This window comes from Mus caroli, unplaced genomic scaffold, assembly GCF_978045245.1.
Source record: "Mus caroli unplaced genomic scaffold, Mus_caroli_1 scaffold_3, whole genome shotgun sequence".
Taxonomy (NCBI): domain Eukaryota; kingdom Metazoa; phylum Chordata; class Mammalia; order Rodentia; family Muridae; genus Mus; species Mus caroli.
The window spans coordinates 131062102-131082444 of NW_028227258.1; the positions used below are offsets into that span (position 1 = coordinate 131062102).

The following is a 20343-nucleotide window of genomic DNA, read 5'->3' on the forward strand; positions in this document are numbered from 1 at the left end:
ACGGCATCTTGTTTGGGGTGTGCTTTGGGGATAAGGGAAAGGAGCACCATCTCCATGAGAATAAAGATTTGCTACAACTGCTCCAGGCTAATGGAACTCTGACTACAGCAGATAAAATTAAACTGAATTCCTCTTAGGATTACAGGGACAGAACCTACTGTTTGCTGCTGAGCTAATCAGCCCAGTGGCCTCTAGCCTGCAGGTACTCGGCTCTTGCAATATGGCTGATCCAACTGAGATGTGCTGGAAGTAAGAAACAAACCAGAGCCCACAATCTGAATACCAAGAGAACATTGTGGGAAAGCTGATAGCTCTATGCATACTGAAATGAGAATTATTTGGAGGGACTATATTCAATAAAATACATTAAAATTCATTTCACTTGTTTTAGTTTTGTTTTTATTGTGGCTATCATAAGTTTTCAAGGTTCAGACATGGTTTGCATTGTGCTTGTAACTTGGCTCTCATGACTGCACATTTACCCGTGACACAGGGGCAAGAAAGTCACATTAAGGAAACTAGAGAACAACTAGGCTACACTTTATAATTATACACTATCACCATGATATAGTGAATAAAATATAACTTTTTAGCCAGTCAGAACAATCCAAAGTCATGTGTAGTCTCTCACTCTCTTGCTCTGTGGTGTGTGTGTGTGTGTGTGCCTGTCTGTCTGCCCGTGTCTGTGTGTTTCTGTGTGTCTGTCTCCATATCTGTGAGTCTGTGTGTGTATCTCTGGGGGCAGGGTGGAGTGTGAACCAGAGGTTAAAGTGTGACATCTTTGCCAACTACCCTTTTTGTTGTTTGTTTGTTTGTTTGTTTGTTTGTTTGTTTTGTTTCATTCTGTTTTTGAGACTGACTCTCTCTATGTAGCCCTGGCTGTCCTAAAACTCACTTTACAGACCAAGCAGGACTCACAGAGATCCCCTCTGACTCTGTCTCCCAAGTTATGGGATTAAAGATGTGAACCTTCATGTGGGGTTCATTATCTTATTTTTGAAACAAGGTTTCTCATTGAATCTGGAGTTTTCCACCTGTCTAGACTCCCCAGGGACCCTCCAAACTACACACAACACACACACTTGTGTGTGTGTGTGTGTGTGTGTGTGTGTGTGTGTGTGTGTGTGTGCAGTAAGAGAGAGGATGCGAGCACTGGGATTACCAACTTCGGAGCTGGTGAGACTTGAACTCAGATCTGAGTGCTTAAGCACTAAGCACTTTCCCCACTGAGCCAGCTCATCAGCCCCTTATGGTTTGTTCTTTGCTCAATGATCAGAAATTAATTTGTTGAGTTCTTTTTTTAAAAAAAAATCGGACAAATACTCTGAATTCACAGAAGACTAAAGAGCAGCTTTGGAGACAGTTTGTTATTTTATTGCACAGATTTTACCTGAACAAATGGACGGAGCTTGCAGTGTCCAGAGTCTTAGACACTGACAGACCATTGGTGTTTACACCCATGAAGCCAAATTTAACAGTACAACTTATGTTAAACAATACTGCTTCATGGTCTCTAACATAACGGAGACAGAAATAGAAGGGGAGAAAAGATTTTTAAATGTGTTAATTTGAAGCATACACAACCATAGGATTAAAAACTATAGCATACAAACCTGGAAACCGTGGGCAGTCAGTTAAAGTTATAATCTTCGCACTATTATTTATTGCATATTAACGTCTACTTGGTTCATTTCCTTCATATTGGTGAATTGAGAATTTCAGGAAACCGTGGTTATAAAAATGATCAATCTTGAAAAAGTACGTACAGAAAAATGTAAAATCGCAAACTAAAAAAAAAAGACACCCAACCCCTCAACTTATAAAAGGGAAGCTTCCCCATGGAGGGAAAGCTCCGAGTTCCCCTCCCACCCGTGTTCCCAATCTATCCGTTTCTATCTCTTATATATAAGTGACCTTGAAACTAAGCCGAAAGGGAGAAGAGCGCTGTCTCTATGAGGCTTCCATTGTCGTTGGTAACCCTTTGAAAAGCATCTTTTATTTCTCTCCCAATCCACACCCAAGTCAGCAATGTTCCCAAGACATTTGAATTTAAGAGAGAAACAAAATATTTTTTTAATCAACAACAATGGAATGCCCGAGGAAAGAGCAAACAGCCACAGCCCGCAACTCCAGGAGAAAACTATGTGGGCATTAACTGAGCTAGAGCTTTCTTTTAAGGCAGCCAAGAAGTGGTGGGTGGGTGGAGTGTTACGACTGCAAAATGCCAGGGCAGGATACTTTCTAGAACTTTGGCTTTAGCGCCTGGCAGGGAAGTGGGTTTCTCCCCCACTGTGGCGAGCAAACCCAGGGCCCAGGCCCAGCATTTACAGCACCTCGGCGGGCAGTGGAGCAGCCCTCTTAGACATGGGCACTCTTGGCATGCGTTGGCGAGCTGGAACCAGAAGAGTAATAGAAACGGTTTTCTCCAAATGACTGTGCATCCCCGGAGCAGCAGACGATGACACAGCCACCCACCAGGCACATCACAGCACCGATCCAGCCCGCATACAGCGAGTAGCCAAAGCTCACGATGGTGATCTCGCGGTGGGCACATACAGGAAACCAGATGGTGGCGACAATGGCGCAGAGAGCTGGGGAGACAGGGAGAGAGGGTGACTGGACACACTTATCACACACCAAGTGCACAGGGCAGGCGGGTCTACTCATGACACATTCCTTCCAATCAGAAACGCGAAAACAGAGCACAGCTCCTTTGGCAACCTGTGCTCTAAGAATGCACTGAGTTACAGCCTTGTGTCCAGTAGCTGCTCCTTGTTTTGTCCACAGATCCCAGAAACAAACACCCTTGTAAAGACTTAATATGATCGTTTATGCCCAAACCCATCTATTTGTTTTCACTTATACATCGTGTTACTTTTTGTTCCTGTTCCATTTGTGTGTGTTTTGTTGCTGTTGTTTTGCGGTTTTTCAGGTCAAGACATCATATAGCTCAGGCTAGCTATGCTGTGTAGCCAAGGATAACCTTAACCTTCATTCCCTGAGTTCTGGGATTTCAGGCATGAGCTGGCACAACCAGTTTATGAGGTACTAGGGATGGACCCCCGTGGCTTGCTAGGCGCAGTCTAGTAACTGACCCTTATCCCCAGATCTCTACAGTTACAATTCTATTATTATACTTACCAAATCATTAGATGTTATGCATATTAGATTTACACATCTATTCCCAACCCCACACTCAGTTCTCTGAAGGCAGAGGCTATGGCTTATTTATGTCTAGAAACTCAATGTTCAGCTCAGCACCATCCCTGGCTAAATGACTGAATGATCAATCAAGCTCTTCAAAACTAAGAAACAAGACAGCTTCCCGCTCAGCTTTCTACCCCTCATTCTTGAGGGACTCCATCCACATTACAAAGGCCTGGACCAGCTACTCCTTGTCTTGCTAGAGCAAGCCTCACTAGGTGATGAGAGAACTGGGCAAGGGTCTGAGTTTGTGTGGTGCCGTTCATAATCACACAACACCAACACACAAATGAATAGTCCTTGAGGTAAAAATAATTCATCTATTCATGGTTTTTAAGTTTTGACTATGTGAGTATGTGTATCAAAGAGCACACACGCCACAGAGTATGTGTGGAGGTCAGAGGACACTCTCGGGAGTTCACCACGTGACTTCCAAGGATTGAACTCAAATCATCTGTCTTAGAGACTGAGTTCTTTACTTCCTCAGCTTTCTCTCTAGTCCAGATTTCTTTTTTCAAGGAAAAAAAAAACTTAAACTGGCTCTAAGTAGGATAGCAACAAGCTGCACAGGGCCATTCCCCTATGCCATGGGGCTCCTGAGATCGACAATCTGAACTTTTTAATTTTAATTATTTCCATTCAAATGGCCGAATGTGTCTAATGACTGTGTCATAGGATGACATAGCTCAAAGCAACCCCACGGTTCCCTTTAGTGTCCTCTGACTTCTCCCAGACACAGCAGGACGAGAGTTTAGTAAAAACTTTTAACTTGAGATGGTTAGAATTGCTAGACCGGAGACTAATCAGTACAACAGGATTTCCAGCCAGTATGCTAAAAGCCACGGACAAATTCAAGACAGAACACCACCCTGTCAGCCCAGCAATTGCCACCTGGGGTGCCCTTGTCACTTCCAATGCATCAAGCTTTTGAACTTACAGTATCTGCCCAGGAAGAAGAAGTGCAATCTTCCTTTAACGTCAACTGTAAACTAAGGGTCAAGTCTTGCCCATGTTGAAAGACTTGAAAGGTCTCATCCAATTGCTGTGTAGCCTTCAACAGTTTTTATTAACAACGGACTGAGTAAGCACACCCCCCACCCCAGTGAGCACCGTGTAGATACAGAATAAAAAGAGGGCATTCCAACCCCAAGCAGAGGACAGGGGCAAGAGATCGGGATTGGGGGTGGGGGGGAGGTGTTCTAAATTGGCCAAATTGATTTTCTTTTTCGTTTTGTTTTGAAACAAGGCCTTGTGTGTCCCAGGCTGGCCTGAAACTTATCTCATGAAGAGAAAAGCTTTTCCTCTCTGGGGGCAGTTTACCGAGATTCTTTTCTAGAGTGTTTCAGCACAAGAAAATTGCCATGGGTTTCCCATGACAAGAAGCAACACAGCAGAGACTCCTAGCCCCCAAACGTAGGCATTCACTCTGCTGTGGGCAAACCCAGCAATCAGCAAGAGCTTTTCAATGCCCAGGCACACTGAGAGGAACAGGGTAAGGACTGAGACAGTGGAATAGGGAGAGAAAGTCCTGTCCCCTGACAGTTGATTTGGGCCAATGCAACCAGTCCATCCCACAAAAAGCTAACTGATTTCAAAACACTTCATGGTTCAAATTAAGTGTTACTCTTTGGAACTAGTCGTATTGACACATAGAATACACATGCATACTCATGAGTATGAGCACACACCCACGCAAGCACTTAAAACATCCCTCACCCTTGTGAAAACTAAGAACAGTCAGGTTAGGTTTAGATTTTATACAGCAAGACCAAAAATGGTCTCCGGTCCCCTTGGCTTTCCTTTATTTCCTAAGCATACAAAAAATAGCTAGGAAGCATCAGGCTCCGTGTTCTAAGAGCTCCAAGGGCTCCACTGATTCTGCATCTGTTAGCAATGCTGTTGGGGTTACTCTATACATATTGTTATAGTATACAAATTACTAGGAGAGGGAGAAATGCCTGTATAACTATAAAATGACTGCATAGGATTGGATGCATAAGTGGGTGGGCAAATAAAAGATGGACGGATGGATGGATGGATGAATGGATGGGTGGGTGGATAGATGGATGGATGGATGGATTGATGGATGGATGGATGGATGGATGGATGGATGGATGGATGGATGGATGGGACAGACAGATGAATAAGAGGTAGTCTCATTTTTGGTTCTACTTTCCTCCTCCCTACACCCCAATCATAAATTTTAATGTGACTGTAACAGACTGAGAGTCACACACTCACAGTTTACCTAATTAAAATCTCTCCTTTCTCATAATCCATGCAAAACATGGAGAAGGGGCACCATGAGCTCTTTCCTTCCTGGCAGTGAGTGAACTCCGAATGGAATTCCTGTGGTACTCAAAGTTAAACCACATCAAAACATCTGAGAAACGATAGGCCACCACAGAATATGAAAGGAACTAGAGGCCAATGCACCGTGACATCTGACTGAACTCAGGAGGAAAAATGTTTAGACACAAAGGAAGATATGCTCCATTTCGGCAGTGGTTTTGGGGGGTGGCAGGTGCTGACTGACTGTGAGGTTAGAAAATTCAGGTCAAATCACTGAAAAATGTGGACCAGTGACCATTGAAAAACTGCAATCACTGTTGGCTTTCTCAAGGACTTCTTGCAGATTTGTTTCTATTTGTGTACCTACCTACATTCCCCCAAACCCTATCCCAAAAAAGCCATTCCAAATGGTCCTGAGGGGGGGAATAAAAGGTTTTTATAAGAAGTTACAGTTACCTATAAGTTAAAGAAAAAAAGATGAGCAACCGAATATTCTGCCTTCTTTATTTTATATCAGAATTTATTTTTAAATTAAGTCTCTAAAACAAGACATTAATTTTTTGCTCTGAGACTTTTTACTCCTTCAGTAGATGCCATCCCTACCTGCATAGGAAGGAGCAGAACTCTGTAGTCTGTTTAGGGAATGAGACAGGGGACTAGAGGAGGGGGAGGAAGAAAGAGAGAAGACACACACACACAAACACACACACACAAATAAAACCCCTTCCTCGTTAAAGATTTAAAAAGTTTGCCTCTAGTGTGGACAATTTTCAAATAATGCAATACAGCGTATTACTTAGTTGTCAGGACATTTCTTTGCCAAAAGTTAGTGATCTATTGTAACTATATGCAGAAATGAGGTAAATGAGATCCACACAACCCCTTAACTATAGACACTTATTAGGTATCAACTAAAAAAATTAGCAAAAGAAAAATAATGTGGGCTGAGGAGTTTCGTGTTCAGTGGGTAAGAGCATGCATTGCACAAGCATGAGGACCTCAGTTCAAATCCCCAACACCCACACAAAAGTCCGAGCAGAGCCACTGTGCCTGTAACCCTAGAACTGTAGGGAGAAGAAGATCAGTGGAGTCTTTTGGCTACCAACTGCCGACCTAGACCTAGACCTAGCTCCAGGTTGAGTGAAATCTGTCTCAGGGGAATAAGGCAAAAAGAGCAAGACACCTGAGGTCCTCCTCCTCCTCCTTGTACTCTGTCAGGCTCACAACACAGCGTGCACACACACACACACACACACACACACACACACAGGCATGCACTCACACACAAAGAATAAAAGACATGGTGAAGCTAAATAAAATGAATGCACGTGTGTCTGATTTTTTTAGGTAACAAATGAGAGGAAAACAGAAGGAAAAAGCCAACAGATGAAGGAAATCTTCATACACTGGTGTCTCTTCTTTCCTGATGTGTGCTTGTGTTTTCAAGCTGCATCCTACGCTAGGCACCAAAGTGACTTTTTAAAGCACCGTTAAATTACTTGAGTTTTTTGAGCCAGGCGTGGTGGCGCACGCCTTTAATCCCAGCACTCGGGAGGCAGAGGCAGGCGGATTTCTGAGTTTGAAGCCAGCCTGAGTTCCAGGACAGCCAAGGCTACACAGAGAAACCCTGTCTCGAAAAACCAAAAAAAAAAAAAAAAAAAATTACTTGAGTTTTTCTGATTATATTCTCCTTGAGATGCTGAGATATTCACCAGAAACATCTAAGGCCATGGCGGTGGGGGGGGGGGGGCGGAAAAATTGACAGGGGATGAGCAAGCGGAGAAGCTAAGCAGAGCTGAGCTGCACTAGGGTCATAAGTTTGAGGGCTACGTACGTACTACGTAGGAGGGGAGGGGGTAAAGGACAGAGTGATGCTTCTCGGTGAGTTGTGGCATCATATTTATTTGCTGTTCTTTTCCCATTTGAAGCTAGAAAAGCTTGGGTTTTTCTTTCCTCGCCTGTCATTTTTCTAAAGCACTGACGTAAGAAAGCAGCCATCCCGGGATATGCCCTTCTCACGAGGGTAATTGCCAGGAAAACCTAGCATTTATAACTGCCATCAAATCAATGGAATATTGGAGTGTGTTATTTTCCTGGCCAGCGTCCAACACTGACATTGTTCCTGTTTTTACTCCGAGAATCATCAACTACTTTTCCCCATAGCAGTCTAAAACAAGCCTCGTGGTTATCTGCTGGATTAGTTTTATTCTTATTTATTGTTTGTGTATGCATTGCTGGGAATTGAAGCTAGTTCCCTAGTCACGCTACATTATTATGTCTGTATCCAGATACTTATTAATATGTTTTCAAAAAACAATCCCAGAATTCAGAGCCAGGAAGGGTTCACACAGCAGTTAGGGTCTCTGCTTATGGGCAGGGTTGCCACCATACTTAAAGGCCACACCCTCGTTCCATACACAGGATTCCCTTCCCTGTGGCAGATCTGTGACTATGACAAGCAGTTTATCTCACCTTTGCCCCCTACCCTTATTTCTAGCACGCTTCACCGTCAACCCAAACATTGACAACCAAAACAACTTTTCCACCATAAATAAAGCCACTGCCTCGGATGTTTAGAGGAAAGAAGTTCCCTGGGGTGGCCAAGTCCCATTTCCTCCTGCCCACTCCCTGAGAGACATCTGGGTGAATGGCTTTCCACTGTGAGGCAAGGGGGAAATGAACTGAATCAGATCAAGGACTCGGGGTCCCTTCATGATGGGAGGAGTGGACATCTTGTGTGGGCACCCATATCCTGATTCCTGTGTTAGTAATACTTCCACTAAGCCAAGATGTAGGTGATACTATATTATCACACCTCTCCTCTCCAGTTCTGTGTGAAGACGTGACCCTCTCAGAACTCAAACATGACTGGGTTGGCCCTCTATTTCCTCTAGCCAACAACAACCATAACCATGGCAACTGTGACCTACTATATGCCAGATGCCATACTAAATATTTCCCATACTTCATCGCACTGTTCTTACTAAGCTGTGAAGGAAGCATGATTGTTAGAAACAGTACCTGCTCCCTGGACATACTTGAGAGCAGTGGGGTCCTGATTCAGTACGGTCTGTTTGGTTCCAACTGACAAGATGGGATGCTAGGGCCCAGCGCCTGGTGCCCTGGAAATTGACAGAGTGGGATCCACTCCGACCTCCCCTATCTGGGGCCATCTGCTGCTCCTTGAACAATGCAGAATTAAGCTTCTACTCCCTCCCACTCAAACTAAAGAAGATGGGGCTGGCCAGCAAGCAGGCTTCCTTTTAAGCCTTCAGAAACACAGAGGTGTTCAGGACCAGGGAGAACTGATACGTGTTCAGTTTCCATATCAGAATCACTGTGGCATGCCCATTCCCAGACCTCACAGCTCCTGGGCTACTTCGTGCCTTTTGCTCAGTAGCCATGTCTCAGCAGTGACCCCTGGGACTGAGCATGGGCCTAGAGCCCAGAGAGTGGAGAGTGGAAGAAAGAAACCCAGAGCTGCACACAAAGGGAGCCTTCACACACTGGTTCTCCCACCAATCCCTGATGGTGGCAAGCAAGGATCTTATGGCTGGGGGGGGGTGCAGGGGGGAGTGAGAAGACCTGAAGGAAATCAGCAGGTGACAGTCTTGAGACAACAGAACTCCAGAGCCAGCTCCACACAGTCAAAGCAACAGGAAACCCAAAGGCAAGCGGAGACCTGCTGAGAAATAAATCTGCCTGCAGTCAAAATGTGAAGTGAGAACCGGACTGCAAATCCCGTTCTGGTGACAAGATGCCACTGTACAGCTTATTAGGGTCAGATTTCTTTTCTTCCACAGAGTGGATGGAGACAGACAAACGGACTGACAGATGCACACCCTCTCTTCAGCCCCACCTCATCTTCCTCAGCTATCAAGCCGGCTTCCTATACCAAGCCACCTTATAAAAACAAAGCAAAACTTGGGCTGGCGAGATGGCTCGGTGGGTAAAGGTCTCACTGCCAAGGTGGCAGCCTGAGTTCATTCTCCAGGCAGAAGGTGAGAACCAGCTGTCCTCCATGTGTGTGCACACACACACATAACAGATGTTTAAAAAAACATAAGCAAACAAACAAACAGTAGCAAGACAAAGAAAACCAACCAGGTGTGATGGTGCATGCCTTTAATCCCAGCACTCGGGAAGGCAGGTGAATCGCTGAGTTCAAGGCTAGCCTGGTCTACAGAGCAAGTTCCAGGACAGCCAGAGCTACATAGAGAAGCTCTGTCTCAAAAAAAAAAAAAAAAAAAAAGAAAGAAGAGAAGAGAAGAGAAGAGAAGAGAAGAGAAGAGAAGAGAAGAGAAGAGAAGAGAAGAGAAGAGAAGAGAGAAAGGGAGGGAGAGGGGAAGGAAGGGAGGGAGGGAGGGAGGAAGAAAGGTCTAGCTCTCTCCATGTCACCATAGCTGCCCTCTACTTCTCTTCCCTTCTCTCTCTGCCTTTCTTCAATAAATGCCTTCAAACCATAAAAAAAAGAAGAAAAAAGAAAAAGAAAGAAAGAAAGGTCTATTAATCTGGTTTCAAACCACACATTGCTTCCCCCACCACCCCAAAATAAACAAAGCAAAGCAAGCCGCACACTTGCATCCCTACAAGCATCTGTCCACTTCAGCTGTCCCTCTCCCTCCACGGCTTGTCTGCAGTCACTTTAACATATTGTCCCTCTTCTGGAGCTCTCATATGAAAGGTCAGAGGAAATTATTTTTAAAAGACAAGGTCTTATGTATCCTGGGTTATCCTCATTAGCCAAGAAGATGAACTTCCGATCCTCCTGCCTTTCCTTTGCAAGGGCTGGGATTATGCATGGGCTTTGTCTGGCTAGCATTAGTTTTGCAGTACAGGAGACCAGACCCACAGCAGGGAGTTAATTCAAGTCCCTGTGTACAAGTATGATCAGCAACACTGAATGAACACACACTTCCTCAGCCTTGATCGTTCTGCCCTACAGCCCATGGCCTTCTCCTCACCTCTGACCCCTGGATTTCTGTGCTCTGGGACACACCTGCAGTGTGACTTAGGTGCCTTCCTCCCTATTCACTGCATGGAAGCCTTTTTAAGGTGACCACAGACCATATCCCGGAGTGTCTATTCACACCAAAGCCAGCATTCCTTTTCCCCATCAGGGACCCCATTGCCTACCACAGTGCCTGCAATACTTGATTAATGAACACTTACTGAACAAAACCTTGATCCATCACCTACTGGTCTACCACCCTCCATACCTTTCCTTTATGTTCCTCTTTTCCTGTCCTCTCATTATATACCCACGAGGCTCTCATTTCCTCTTGCAATGAGAATCACCCCCCTTCCCCCCCCCAGAGCTCCCTAAAAATATCCTTCCTGACCTGGTCCCCAGGAACCTCCAGTTCAATTGACTTGCTATGAAGTCTAAATACAAGTTGTTCAAATCCGATTCTACTATGAAGCCTGCTCAGAGAGCCACCCCGTAACCCACTTCCTTCAGGGTCTCCTAGGTTGTCATTTTCTTATTAACCTATCGTCTCCTTTCACAGATGTAGATAGAGTCCCATCTAAACTTCCTCTGGAATATGATCTAAAGGGATACAAATGTGGGTTTCTGTTGCCAGTGGGTTCTCTTGAGTTCTTTCCACATTTCTCTTGAAGTAGCAACAGCAAGATCTGAGATTCTTCACATTCACTGGAGTTGGGGTGCCAAGGAGAAAGCTTACCCAGCAGAATAAGGAGCACTCCAGCCAGCTGGGCTCGCCTGTACTTGGCCACTCCGGGCTCGTGGCCCATTCGGATGCAGGGGAGAACTGTCAACAGCAGCAAGATGGCCGGCAGGCCCAGAACGGAGGCAGCAATCATGAGGGCTCTACAAGCCTGCACGTAGCCTGGGAACAAGAGAGCAGAGAGGGTGAGTTAGACTGGGGGAGTGGGAGCGTGGTAGAGGGAGAAGTTCTCCTACTCCTGAGTCCCACCTCTCAGGAATTCAACACCACCTTCCTCCTCCTCCTCCTCCTCCTCCTCCTCCTCCTTCTTCTTCTTCTTCTTCTTCTTGTCCCTTCTTGAGACTTCAAATTTGATAAATATTATCCAAAATCACCCCACACCTTCCACTTAGGGAGGGTGCTAGAAAGACAGAACCTGGATAAGACACAGACACCAGGCCACGGTGGAGCAGCCAAGCACTCGCTTGCATTACTGTAACACCTTGTTGAAGATCATCTAGAAGTTCAACAAGGTCACCTGTGATGCTGGGTCCTGACTCCAGTTTCAGTGGCCTGATTGCCTGTGCACCATTAGCAGGTCAGTTACTTACTGTATCTCACTTGCGTTATCTACAGAGTGATGATAATAATAATGACCCCCACACGACTGCCCAACAGTTCTCCTGACAATCAAGCTCTCAATTCAAAGGGTCCATAAAAAGATTTCTGTGCTAAGTACTGAAAAGATTGGTAGAGAATAGGACTAGCATTATTGCTCTGTATCAGTGTGATAGATTGGTTTTTTTCAGGACAGAAACTCACCATAGTCAAGGCAATTCTCCTGCCTCAGCCTCTCCAGGGCTGGGATTATAGGCACGGGGCGCCACACTCAACCTAGTGTGGTATCACTACTTCAGCATACTATGTGACTTTATCCTCAGTTCACACTGGGTGTGAATATGTGAGTCCTGAACTACTACACTGTAAGCTCAGACTAAGACTTCACCTCTCTCCCTCCTCCCCAGAGGCTGCTGTCCTCCTGACCCCCATCCCCTCAGCTGGCCAAGTTTCATTTCCTGCTTCATTCATTAATGGTGCTAGGGTGTGTTTCTCCACAGGTCTGTCAATGCTTAAAAGGTGTATCTCTAACCCTGGAGAGTCCTGTAGAGTAGATGCCTGTCTTGGTCTTCATGCCCCCACAATAGGTGGCGTAACTATCGATGAAGGAAGTGAGTTGAAAGAGAAATGCAGAAATGTCAAAAATTCTAAGTGAGACCACATGAACATGCAGATTATAATACGGACAACTTCCCGTAAAATGAAGATGAGCAGATACCAGGGAAATGTCACAGATTTAAATTCACTGTTTTACTCTTACATTATTTATTGTTTCTCATCGGAACACTCTCCTCGCTTAAAAAAAAAAAAATAGAATGACCGCTGTCTGTCTGTTTCATTTGCTCAGGCAGAGTTAGGGTTGTGGCCCGAGGAGGGCTGAGTTAAGGGCAAGGCCAAGAACTGACCCTAGCGCTTTCCCCTATACCAGGGCCCCCATGTCGCATCCAACCAACCTCCCTTGTGTGCCAACACGCAGCATCAACACTGCCCCTTAAGGTGTGTCACCTGGGCTCTCTTCCAACCACTTCCCATCTCATCTTAAGAATGAAATAACATATCAGATATCACAGACTTGTGGACCCCAGGAGCCTCAGCCCAGCCCTCCCTCGCAGCTGGGAGGAGAGCCAGGGCCCACACAAAGGCAGCAGTCAACACAGACTGATGCTCTGAAGTTTGTGGCACAAGGCTGTCCACGTGCTACAGTACCAAGGCCACCTCTAGAAATCAGAAGATGGAGACAGAAGGGTGCCCCTCCCTCCCCCACATGATGGGTAAGGCTGGGAACACAGAACAAAAAGCTTCTCCACAAAAATATACTCCCTGCCCCCAGCGTGGCCTGTGTGTTCTGAAAACAAACCATTTGGCACCGAATGCTCAGGAAATTTCAGGGGAAGGAAACAAAAATGATTTTATACATCACTTAGAAATCTCTACAGCCATGCCCAGCTGTTAGTAGAAAAATGACATTTGTCCTTTCTAGACCACCTCCTACTTCAAAGCGGGACTTAATTCCTTGACTCACTGGCTCCCATAAGCAATCCTGAAAGATAACTGGTTGGCTTGGCTTAAATTCTTTAAAGAAAATTTACTAGGGTTTATTGAGGTTAGCAATTTGTCTCCGATAACCCAGATTGTTGCGAGCTGGAGTCTAACCCAGGTCTACCAAAGCCAGTGTTAACTGAAGCTGAGTCCACACCAGGGTTCCCTGATGTTTGTTCTTCTGAATGTCCAAGTGGAAGGTGTGACATGCAGTGTGTGCTATACTATGTGGTAGAGGCAAGGTGTGGACCAGGAGAGAATGCAAAGAGAATTTAAAATATAATGTGGGAGGGGAGAGATTGCTCAGACTGTAGAGAGCTCACCTAACATAAACAAAGCCCTGGCTTCATTTCCTACTTCTGCATCCTGGGATAAAGCTGAGTCAGCAGTGAGTGAGCTTGGAGGAGGGAGGTGAATTCCAAATGTCCTGTCTGTAAAAGAGAGGGCACCTAAGACTCTAAAGGGGGTACAGAGTCTCTGAAAACCCCAATGCTCTCTAGGGAGAAGGCGCAAATTTAGCTCTTCTCGAAACCTTAGGGCTGACCTTAGGGCCTGGCTATGTCCTTAAATATATACATCACCCAAGGCCAGAGGGAGTTAGGCCACCTCACCTAGGTGACAGTGAAGCCAAGGGGGGTGACAGATTTCTAGCAGAAATCCACAAGTGGTGTTCACAACCACCCAAGTCATCCTACTGGCTACAGGTTTCGAAACTGTTTCCAAAAACTTTCCCATGACACCCAAAGATGCTCCCTCCCAAACTCCCTCACCCTGGGTTTTCAAGGCTGGCCGACATTCCCGACCCCACCACCACCACCACCACCCGGCCCCCCACCCCACTCTGTGACCCTAGGCATTGAGTGTGTCTCCCTGGTGGAGTTTCCCTCCTGCCAGGGTACTTGTTCTTCCCAATAGCTAGCAGCCTGCTGAGCAGAACTGGAGAAGGGTGTCACCCTGGCAGCGAGAGGGTGGGAAGCACAGTCACTGCAGCCTGCTACTGAGGAATCCCAGGGGCAAAAGATAAGTAAAGATGGTGACAAGTCAGATAAGCAGGCCCTGAACTGAGAGAACCAACTGAGACTCACTAATCCAGGCAGTGAACGGAACCTCATCCGGATGCCTTCGGAGTACCATGCAGTCTAAGAAGCTCAGTTCAGCCTACACCTATTTGAAACTGCCCTTTGTTCTCTCCTCCTCAGGCCTATAAACAGCTCTAATCGGAAGCCCACTGGAGATGGCGCGCGGGGAGGTGGGGAAGGAATGGAGTGTCTCTTTGGTCGATTAGCTTGGGTACCTGGGATGATGAAATCATGAGGAATTAACAAGAGTGATTCCCACCATGTGTATATGATTTGATTCATGAAATTCTCAAAGCCATTGATTAACCAGTGTTACCTTTATTATCTCATGTTCAGACAAAGAAACTGTGACTAACAGGTGGCTCTTTAGGACTAATTCTCCTACAGGGTTGGATTGGAGATGTCAAAAATGTATCCAGAGGTCTCTGAGTCTCCAAACTTCTGAAAGTCCTGTCTAAAATCCCCAGTTCTAGCCCAACCTGCCTCTGGAAGCTGCTTGCAAACTTGGGGTCCTTACCTGGAAGGATGAGGATGTCCACCAGGGGTTTGCAGTGGTAGAGACCAGTGGCCATGACGCAGTCAGCCCACAGCCCCTTGGAGCCCAGTTCGTCCATTTTTCGGCAGGTGGGGATGGTGTAGCTGCAGGTCACCACCCAGTCATTGGTGGACGTTGTGACGATGATGCCAATCCAACCCACGAAGCTAGTGACGAAACCCACCACCTGCAGGCAAGTGGCTACCATGGTGGCCGCAGCGATGTCCACGCAGCTCGACTCACACGGACTGTGCCCCCCTACGCCGGCCTGGACAGAGCCTTCCCTAGGCTTGCCCTCTTGGCCCTCGCGAACCGCTGGCTCCGGGCTACTCGAGATGGGGAGAGAGCGGCTGCGAGCGCTGCTGCGACAGCGTGCAGCGGGGACAGGTGCGCCTGGCGGGGACTGCAGCGCTGCTGGGCAGCGCGTCCCCGCCCCCTCTTTAAACTCCGGGGCCCGGGCTGGCAAGCGCCAATCCGCGACAGCCCCGAGACGAGCCGGCCAATCGCAGGCCAGGCTTCGGTGCGGGTGTAGAAGGGAGCAGGGGCTGAGGAGGGGCAGCAGGCCGCCCCACGGCTGGTGACGCATGGTCAGCGCTGGGAATTAAATTAATCCCATCCCATTAATCCCATCCCGATAGGGACCCGCAGAGTGAAGGGAGCGCGTCCAGCTCCTGTTGGGTTTGTTGAGCGTAGTCTCTCTCCTAGAGACATAGTCTCTCTCTGTGTCTCCCTCCTAAACTTCTATCAACTCTCCGACCGCTCCCTCTTCTCTGCTGTGGACACTTTCAAGGGCACCTAGTACAGTTTCCTATGCCCCTAAGGAACAGAGGGGACACATTCAGCACTCCGATGTTACCATAAGAAAAGACCGGGGAGATAGCTTAGTAAGTGAGGGCTCTTAGTGCGCTGGCACACGAGAGAGCCTCAATCCCAATGCCCAGCACGCAATACAAAGCCTGCCATGGTGCTTACTAAGTCTGTAACCCGGTGCTGTTGGACTGATACGGAAGGACCTCTGAGTTTGCTGGCTGCCATTCTAGAGCCAAGTTGAGTGCCATTCTGTGGCTCGAGGAAATAAGGTAGCTGGGGATAGAGCAGGACACGGGACATCCTCCTAGTGCACACGTGTGTACACACACACACACACACACACCCCACACCACCACACATAAACACACACGTACACACTTCACAAGAAACAAATAACACAATAAAGACGGTGCCCGTAGAATTAACTCTGGTCACAATAATGGTGACAATTACTCACTGTTATACTTGCTAAGTGCATGTGTTCTTATACCACAGCTTACTGAATCGTCCACACTTTGCAGTGAGGACAACCGTCAATTCTACACAGAAGAAACAGCCCCCCAAAAGGACAAGCCCCTCAAGTTCACACAGCTAGGAAGGGGACTCCATGGGCCCAGCTCATTGCTGTCCCTGACCTTTCCTGGGAATCCATCCTGGTTATCACTTTCTGAATGCCCCTAAAGGGCTTGGTGTTCCATTTGTGATACATTAAAAGCCAGGCATTCTGCCCAGATCACTGTAAATAAGTTAGCTTCTGTTCTCCACCGAGGAAACCGATAGCCTAGATTGAGTGGGAAGCAGAAGCTATCAGCAAAGGCTACCAGGCAGCCCCCTTCTCTACACGCATTCAGATAAGCTCATTCTGTGCCCTTGGGCGGAGGGAGGCACTGGGGATGAACCCAAGGACTTGAGCAGGCCAGACAATGCTCTACCATTGAGCTACAGCTTCGGGCTTGTGCAATTTTAAGTCAAGAAAGGGTTTGCTTATCTTACTGTATGGCTTGATCTAGTCACCTGGGCCTCTTCCCCCTCTCCTCTTATTCTATTTAAAATGGTGGCAGATTTCAGCAAATGGACATTTTGCTCATCATCCTGTTGAGCTTGCTGCAGTTATCCCCATGATGGGGTCATACATGCCACCAAATCTTCAAGCCAAGCCTGCCCTTGATCAAGGAGAGAAGTGGGCTATCTATGTGACAGGTATCTTGGAGTGGGCTGTCTCTCAGCCTATGTGACTGGTGGGTTGACCTTGCACTGGGTTGTCTCAGCCTATGTGACTGGTGGGTTGGTCTTGGAGTGAGAATGACAAACACTTTATTACTGTTACTGTGGCCTATGGGGGATAACTCCTGCAATGTGTTTGACGCAGGCCTGGTGCTGTTGATTGACAAGTTAGTCACTATTTGAGCTACGCAGACTAGCCTGCATAGTCCGAGGCCTGGCTCCACTACTACTGCCTACGGGATCAAAACATTTCACATTGCTTTTTAAAAGAATAAGTATATTTGTATCCGTCCCCTGAGAATTCCGTGTGTCTTTTACTACATTATTTACCTACTTTGTGTGCATGTATATGTGTGTGCATATGTGTGCATGACACATACATAGAGGTCAGAGGACAGCTGCAGGAGTCAATGTTCTTCTACAGCGTGGGTCCCAGGGACCACAGGCAGGACTTCAGGCTGATGGCAGTGCCTTTCCCTGTGAGTCTTCACATCGGTCCTATGTAATGTTTCTCGGTTTCCTGTCATTTGTAAAGTGGGATGAACACGGAGCCTACCGTATAGTTCTTTTTATGGGTATCTGAGTCACTATACATACCGAGCTGAAAGTAATGTCTGCAACAAATCCTCAAGAAACCTGGACACTAGATTACGATGTGAAGCTCAGAATTCTTGTTCTTGCAGTCTCCTTTTGCTCATGCAAGGTGAGGGCTTATGCAAACTATTTTATGGAAATATAGCTCCTCTTCGAAGGAACCATGGAGTCTACGGAGTATTTCATCATAAAGTCTACTCATCTGGATGTTGACAGATATTCCCTTTAATATCCAAAACTAGCTTTGTGCTAAGGACAATATAAAGTATAAAAACCCTGAGCTCCATCAATTCACTAGCTATGAAACTTATATTCTTAGAACTCTTACAGCCTTAGAGTTAATGTTCTACACATGACAGCTCACTCAATCAGAGTTGAGCAATGGCTTGCCCACCCATGGGTCTCATGAATGCATGCACACGCACATGCACATGCACGCACACACACACACGCACACACACGCACATGCACACGCACACACGTTTGCAAAGTCAGACTTCAGAACTTTGGCACAGAGTAATAAAATGACTTAACTAAGCTGTCAAAGTTTTTGTCTTGGAAGGAGACACCCAGGGAACACATTCCTTCTAGATCTGTTCCCTTGCCCATGTGACTCTCATGATCTCCACTTGGAAACAAGAAGAGTGAATTTCCCACCAGGGCTATTATGAAGACAAAGGTAACATAAATCACATACAAATGGAAGGTGCATGTAAGAGACAAGACACTGAATAATTAAGTTATTGTTATCATTTTCTATGACAGACACACAAAATGACACCTGAGGGAGGCCAGCAGAGATACACTCTAGCAGAATAAATTAGCGAGGAGCAAAAAGGTTATCCAGTTCAAAGGAGCCCAGGCAGCCACGGAAGTACAGAGCATGGGCCACAGAGGCTGAGGACCCAGTCCCATGGCCAGGGGCTCTGGGTTCTGGGTAAAGCCCACCAGCTCTCTTGTGGTTTTGTTTTCTTTTTTCTGCCTTTTTTTTTTTTTTTTTTTTTGGACATAGGGATTCTCCCACATTCCTTGCTGTGACAGCATCACAAGTGTCCCGTCTGTGGGATCATGTGGGAAGTCAGATCATGATCTGACTTCCCACATAATGCAGTAAAGGAGAAAGCCCCACACAATCTCAGGCCCCGCTCCAGTGTGACAATGAGTCCAACCACACCCAGACAGTGTCGCCAGTGGTTCCCCGTCAGTCCCAGATCCTTTCCTTTTCTCTCAGAAACTCTGCCATGTCACCTCTCCACGTCCCCACAGTATGACGCAGAACTAGAAAGTCTAGAGGAGAACTGAGTTTCTATCTTCTGGCCTTAAACCCAATATCATATTCCATATGAATTTGTTTTTATTCTTACTGTAAGATATTTGAAAAGATTGCTTCTCGGCCTTTTGGCTAAGATCAAGTGAAGATATTTTGAAAAGAAAGGTTTAGGGGGGCAGTTAGTGTATTAAAAGCATAGATATGTGAAGAATGAAACAGCTGCGTTAAATGTTATCCTACCATTTACATTTGAAATTAGCCAGCCAAACTAGAGGCCATTCAGTTCGTGGCTTGTGACTGACTCAATGCCTGAGATTTTGCTGGCATCTAACGGAGCATATGGAGAACGATGGGCGAATCAGTGTGCTCTTAGCGCCCTCTAGTGACGGTCATGGTATAGATAGAAAAGCACTGAAGGGAGCACTGAGAGCCTGAGGATGGATTGACCTCAACTTCCCACGAGCCAAACTGGTGACAGACTTAACTAAAATTTGCATTTTTCTGAGACACATTTTTTTTTCATTTTTTTCATTCGTTAAAAATATGCATCTTTTTAGGAAACCAAATATATGAAAGCACAAGGTGTCTAAGAACCCACTTCTCTAAGACCACAAATCAAGTTCCTTCTGCATGGGGTAGGTATATACATGACATGTTTGTGCAAGAGTGGGATCACATGACTGTGGGGGTGTGGCAGATGCAGACGCCAGAGGACAGCCAGAGGACAGCATCGAGTGTTGCTCCTTGGCCACCATTCACCTTCTACACCATTCACCTTCTGGTTTTTTGTTCTTTTCTTTTCTCACAGGCCTGGAAGTTCAACCAGTAAGCTAGCCTTGTTGGCCCGTTAGCTCCAGGGACAGACTGTCTGTCTCTGCATCTGACCCTCTGCATCTGACCTCGTGGAGCTGGAGTTATGGGTGACTAGAGCTGCCTGATATGGGTGCTGTACTTCCCTTTTTTAAAGATTTATTTATTTATACTGTACACTGTAGCTGTCTTCAGACACTCCAGAAGAGAGCATCAGATTTCGTTATGGATGGCTGTGAGCCACCATGTGGTTGCTGGGATTTGAACTTGGGACCTTTGGAAGAGCAGTCGGCGCTCTTAACCACTGAGCCATCTCGCCATCTCGCCATTTCCTCAGTCCCAAGTCAGCCTTTTTTTTTTTTTTTTTTTTTTTTTTTTTTTAAACAGGTCTGGAGGATCAAACACAGGCCCTCTTGCTTGAAAGTATCTATTAGCCGGGCGTGGTGGCCCATGCCTTTAATCCCAGCACTTGGGAGGCAGAGGCAGGTGGAGGCCAGCCTGGTCTACAAAGTGAGTTCCAGGACAGCCAGGGCTATACAGAGAAACCCTGTCTCCAAAAAAAAAAAAAAGAAAGGAAGGAAGGAAGGAAGAAAGAAAAGAAGAAAAGAAAAGAAAAGAAAAGAAAAGAAAAGAAAAGAAAAGAAAAGAAAAGAAAAGAAAAGAAAAGAAATCTATTAACTAAGGCAATTCCACAGCCCA

At 46.3% G+C, this 20343-nt stretch overlaps 1 protein-coding gene across 1 annotated transcript; it reads right to left on the reverse strand.

Annotated features, from left to right (window-relative positions):
* Positions 1–1358: 1358 nt before the first annotated feature.
* Positions 1359–15334, reverse strand: Cldn11 (claudin 11). The gene is made up of 3 exons (XM_021158295.2): positions 14919–15334; positions 11184–11348; positions 1359–2591 (listed from the first exon to the last, which is right to left on the reverse strand). The coding sequence occupies exons 1-3, from the start codon at positions 15142–15144 to the stop codon at positions 2359–2361; spliced, it is 624 nt and encodes a 207-aa protein (XP_021013954.1). The 5' UTR covers positions 15145–15334; the 3' UTR covers positions 1359–2358.
* Positions 15335–20343: the final 5009 nt, after the last annotated feature.

Excerpts from the sequence above, each read along its gene's own strand:
- Cldn11 (XM_021158295.2), bottom strand. The coding sequence starts at position 15,144 with ATGGTAGCCACTTGCCTGCAGGTGGTGGGTTTCGTCACTAGCTTCGTG. Across the intron at positions 11,349-14,918 it reads GGACATCCTCATCCTTCCAG|GCTACGTGCAGGCTTGTAGA; the intron begins GTAAGGACCCCA and ends TCTTGTTCCCAG. Across the intron at positions 2,592-11,183 it reads AGTGCTCCTTATTCTGCTGG|CTCTCTGCGCCATTGTCGCC; the intron begins GTAAGCTTTCTC and ends CTGTCTCCCCAG.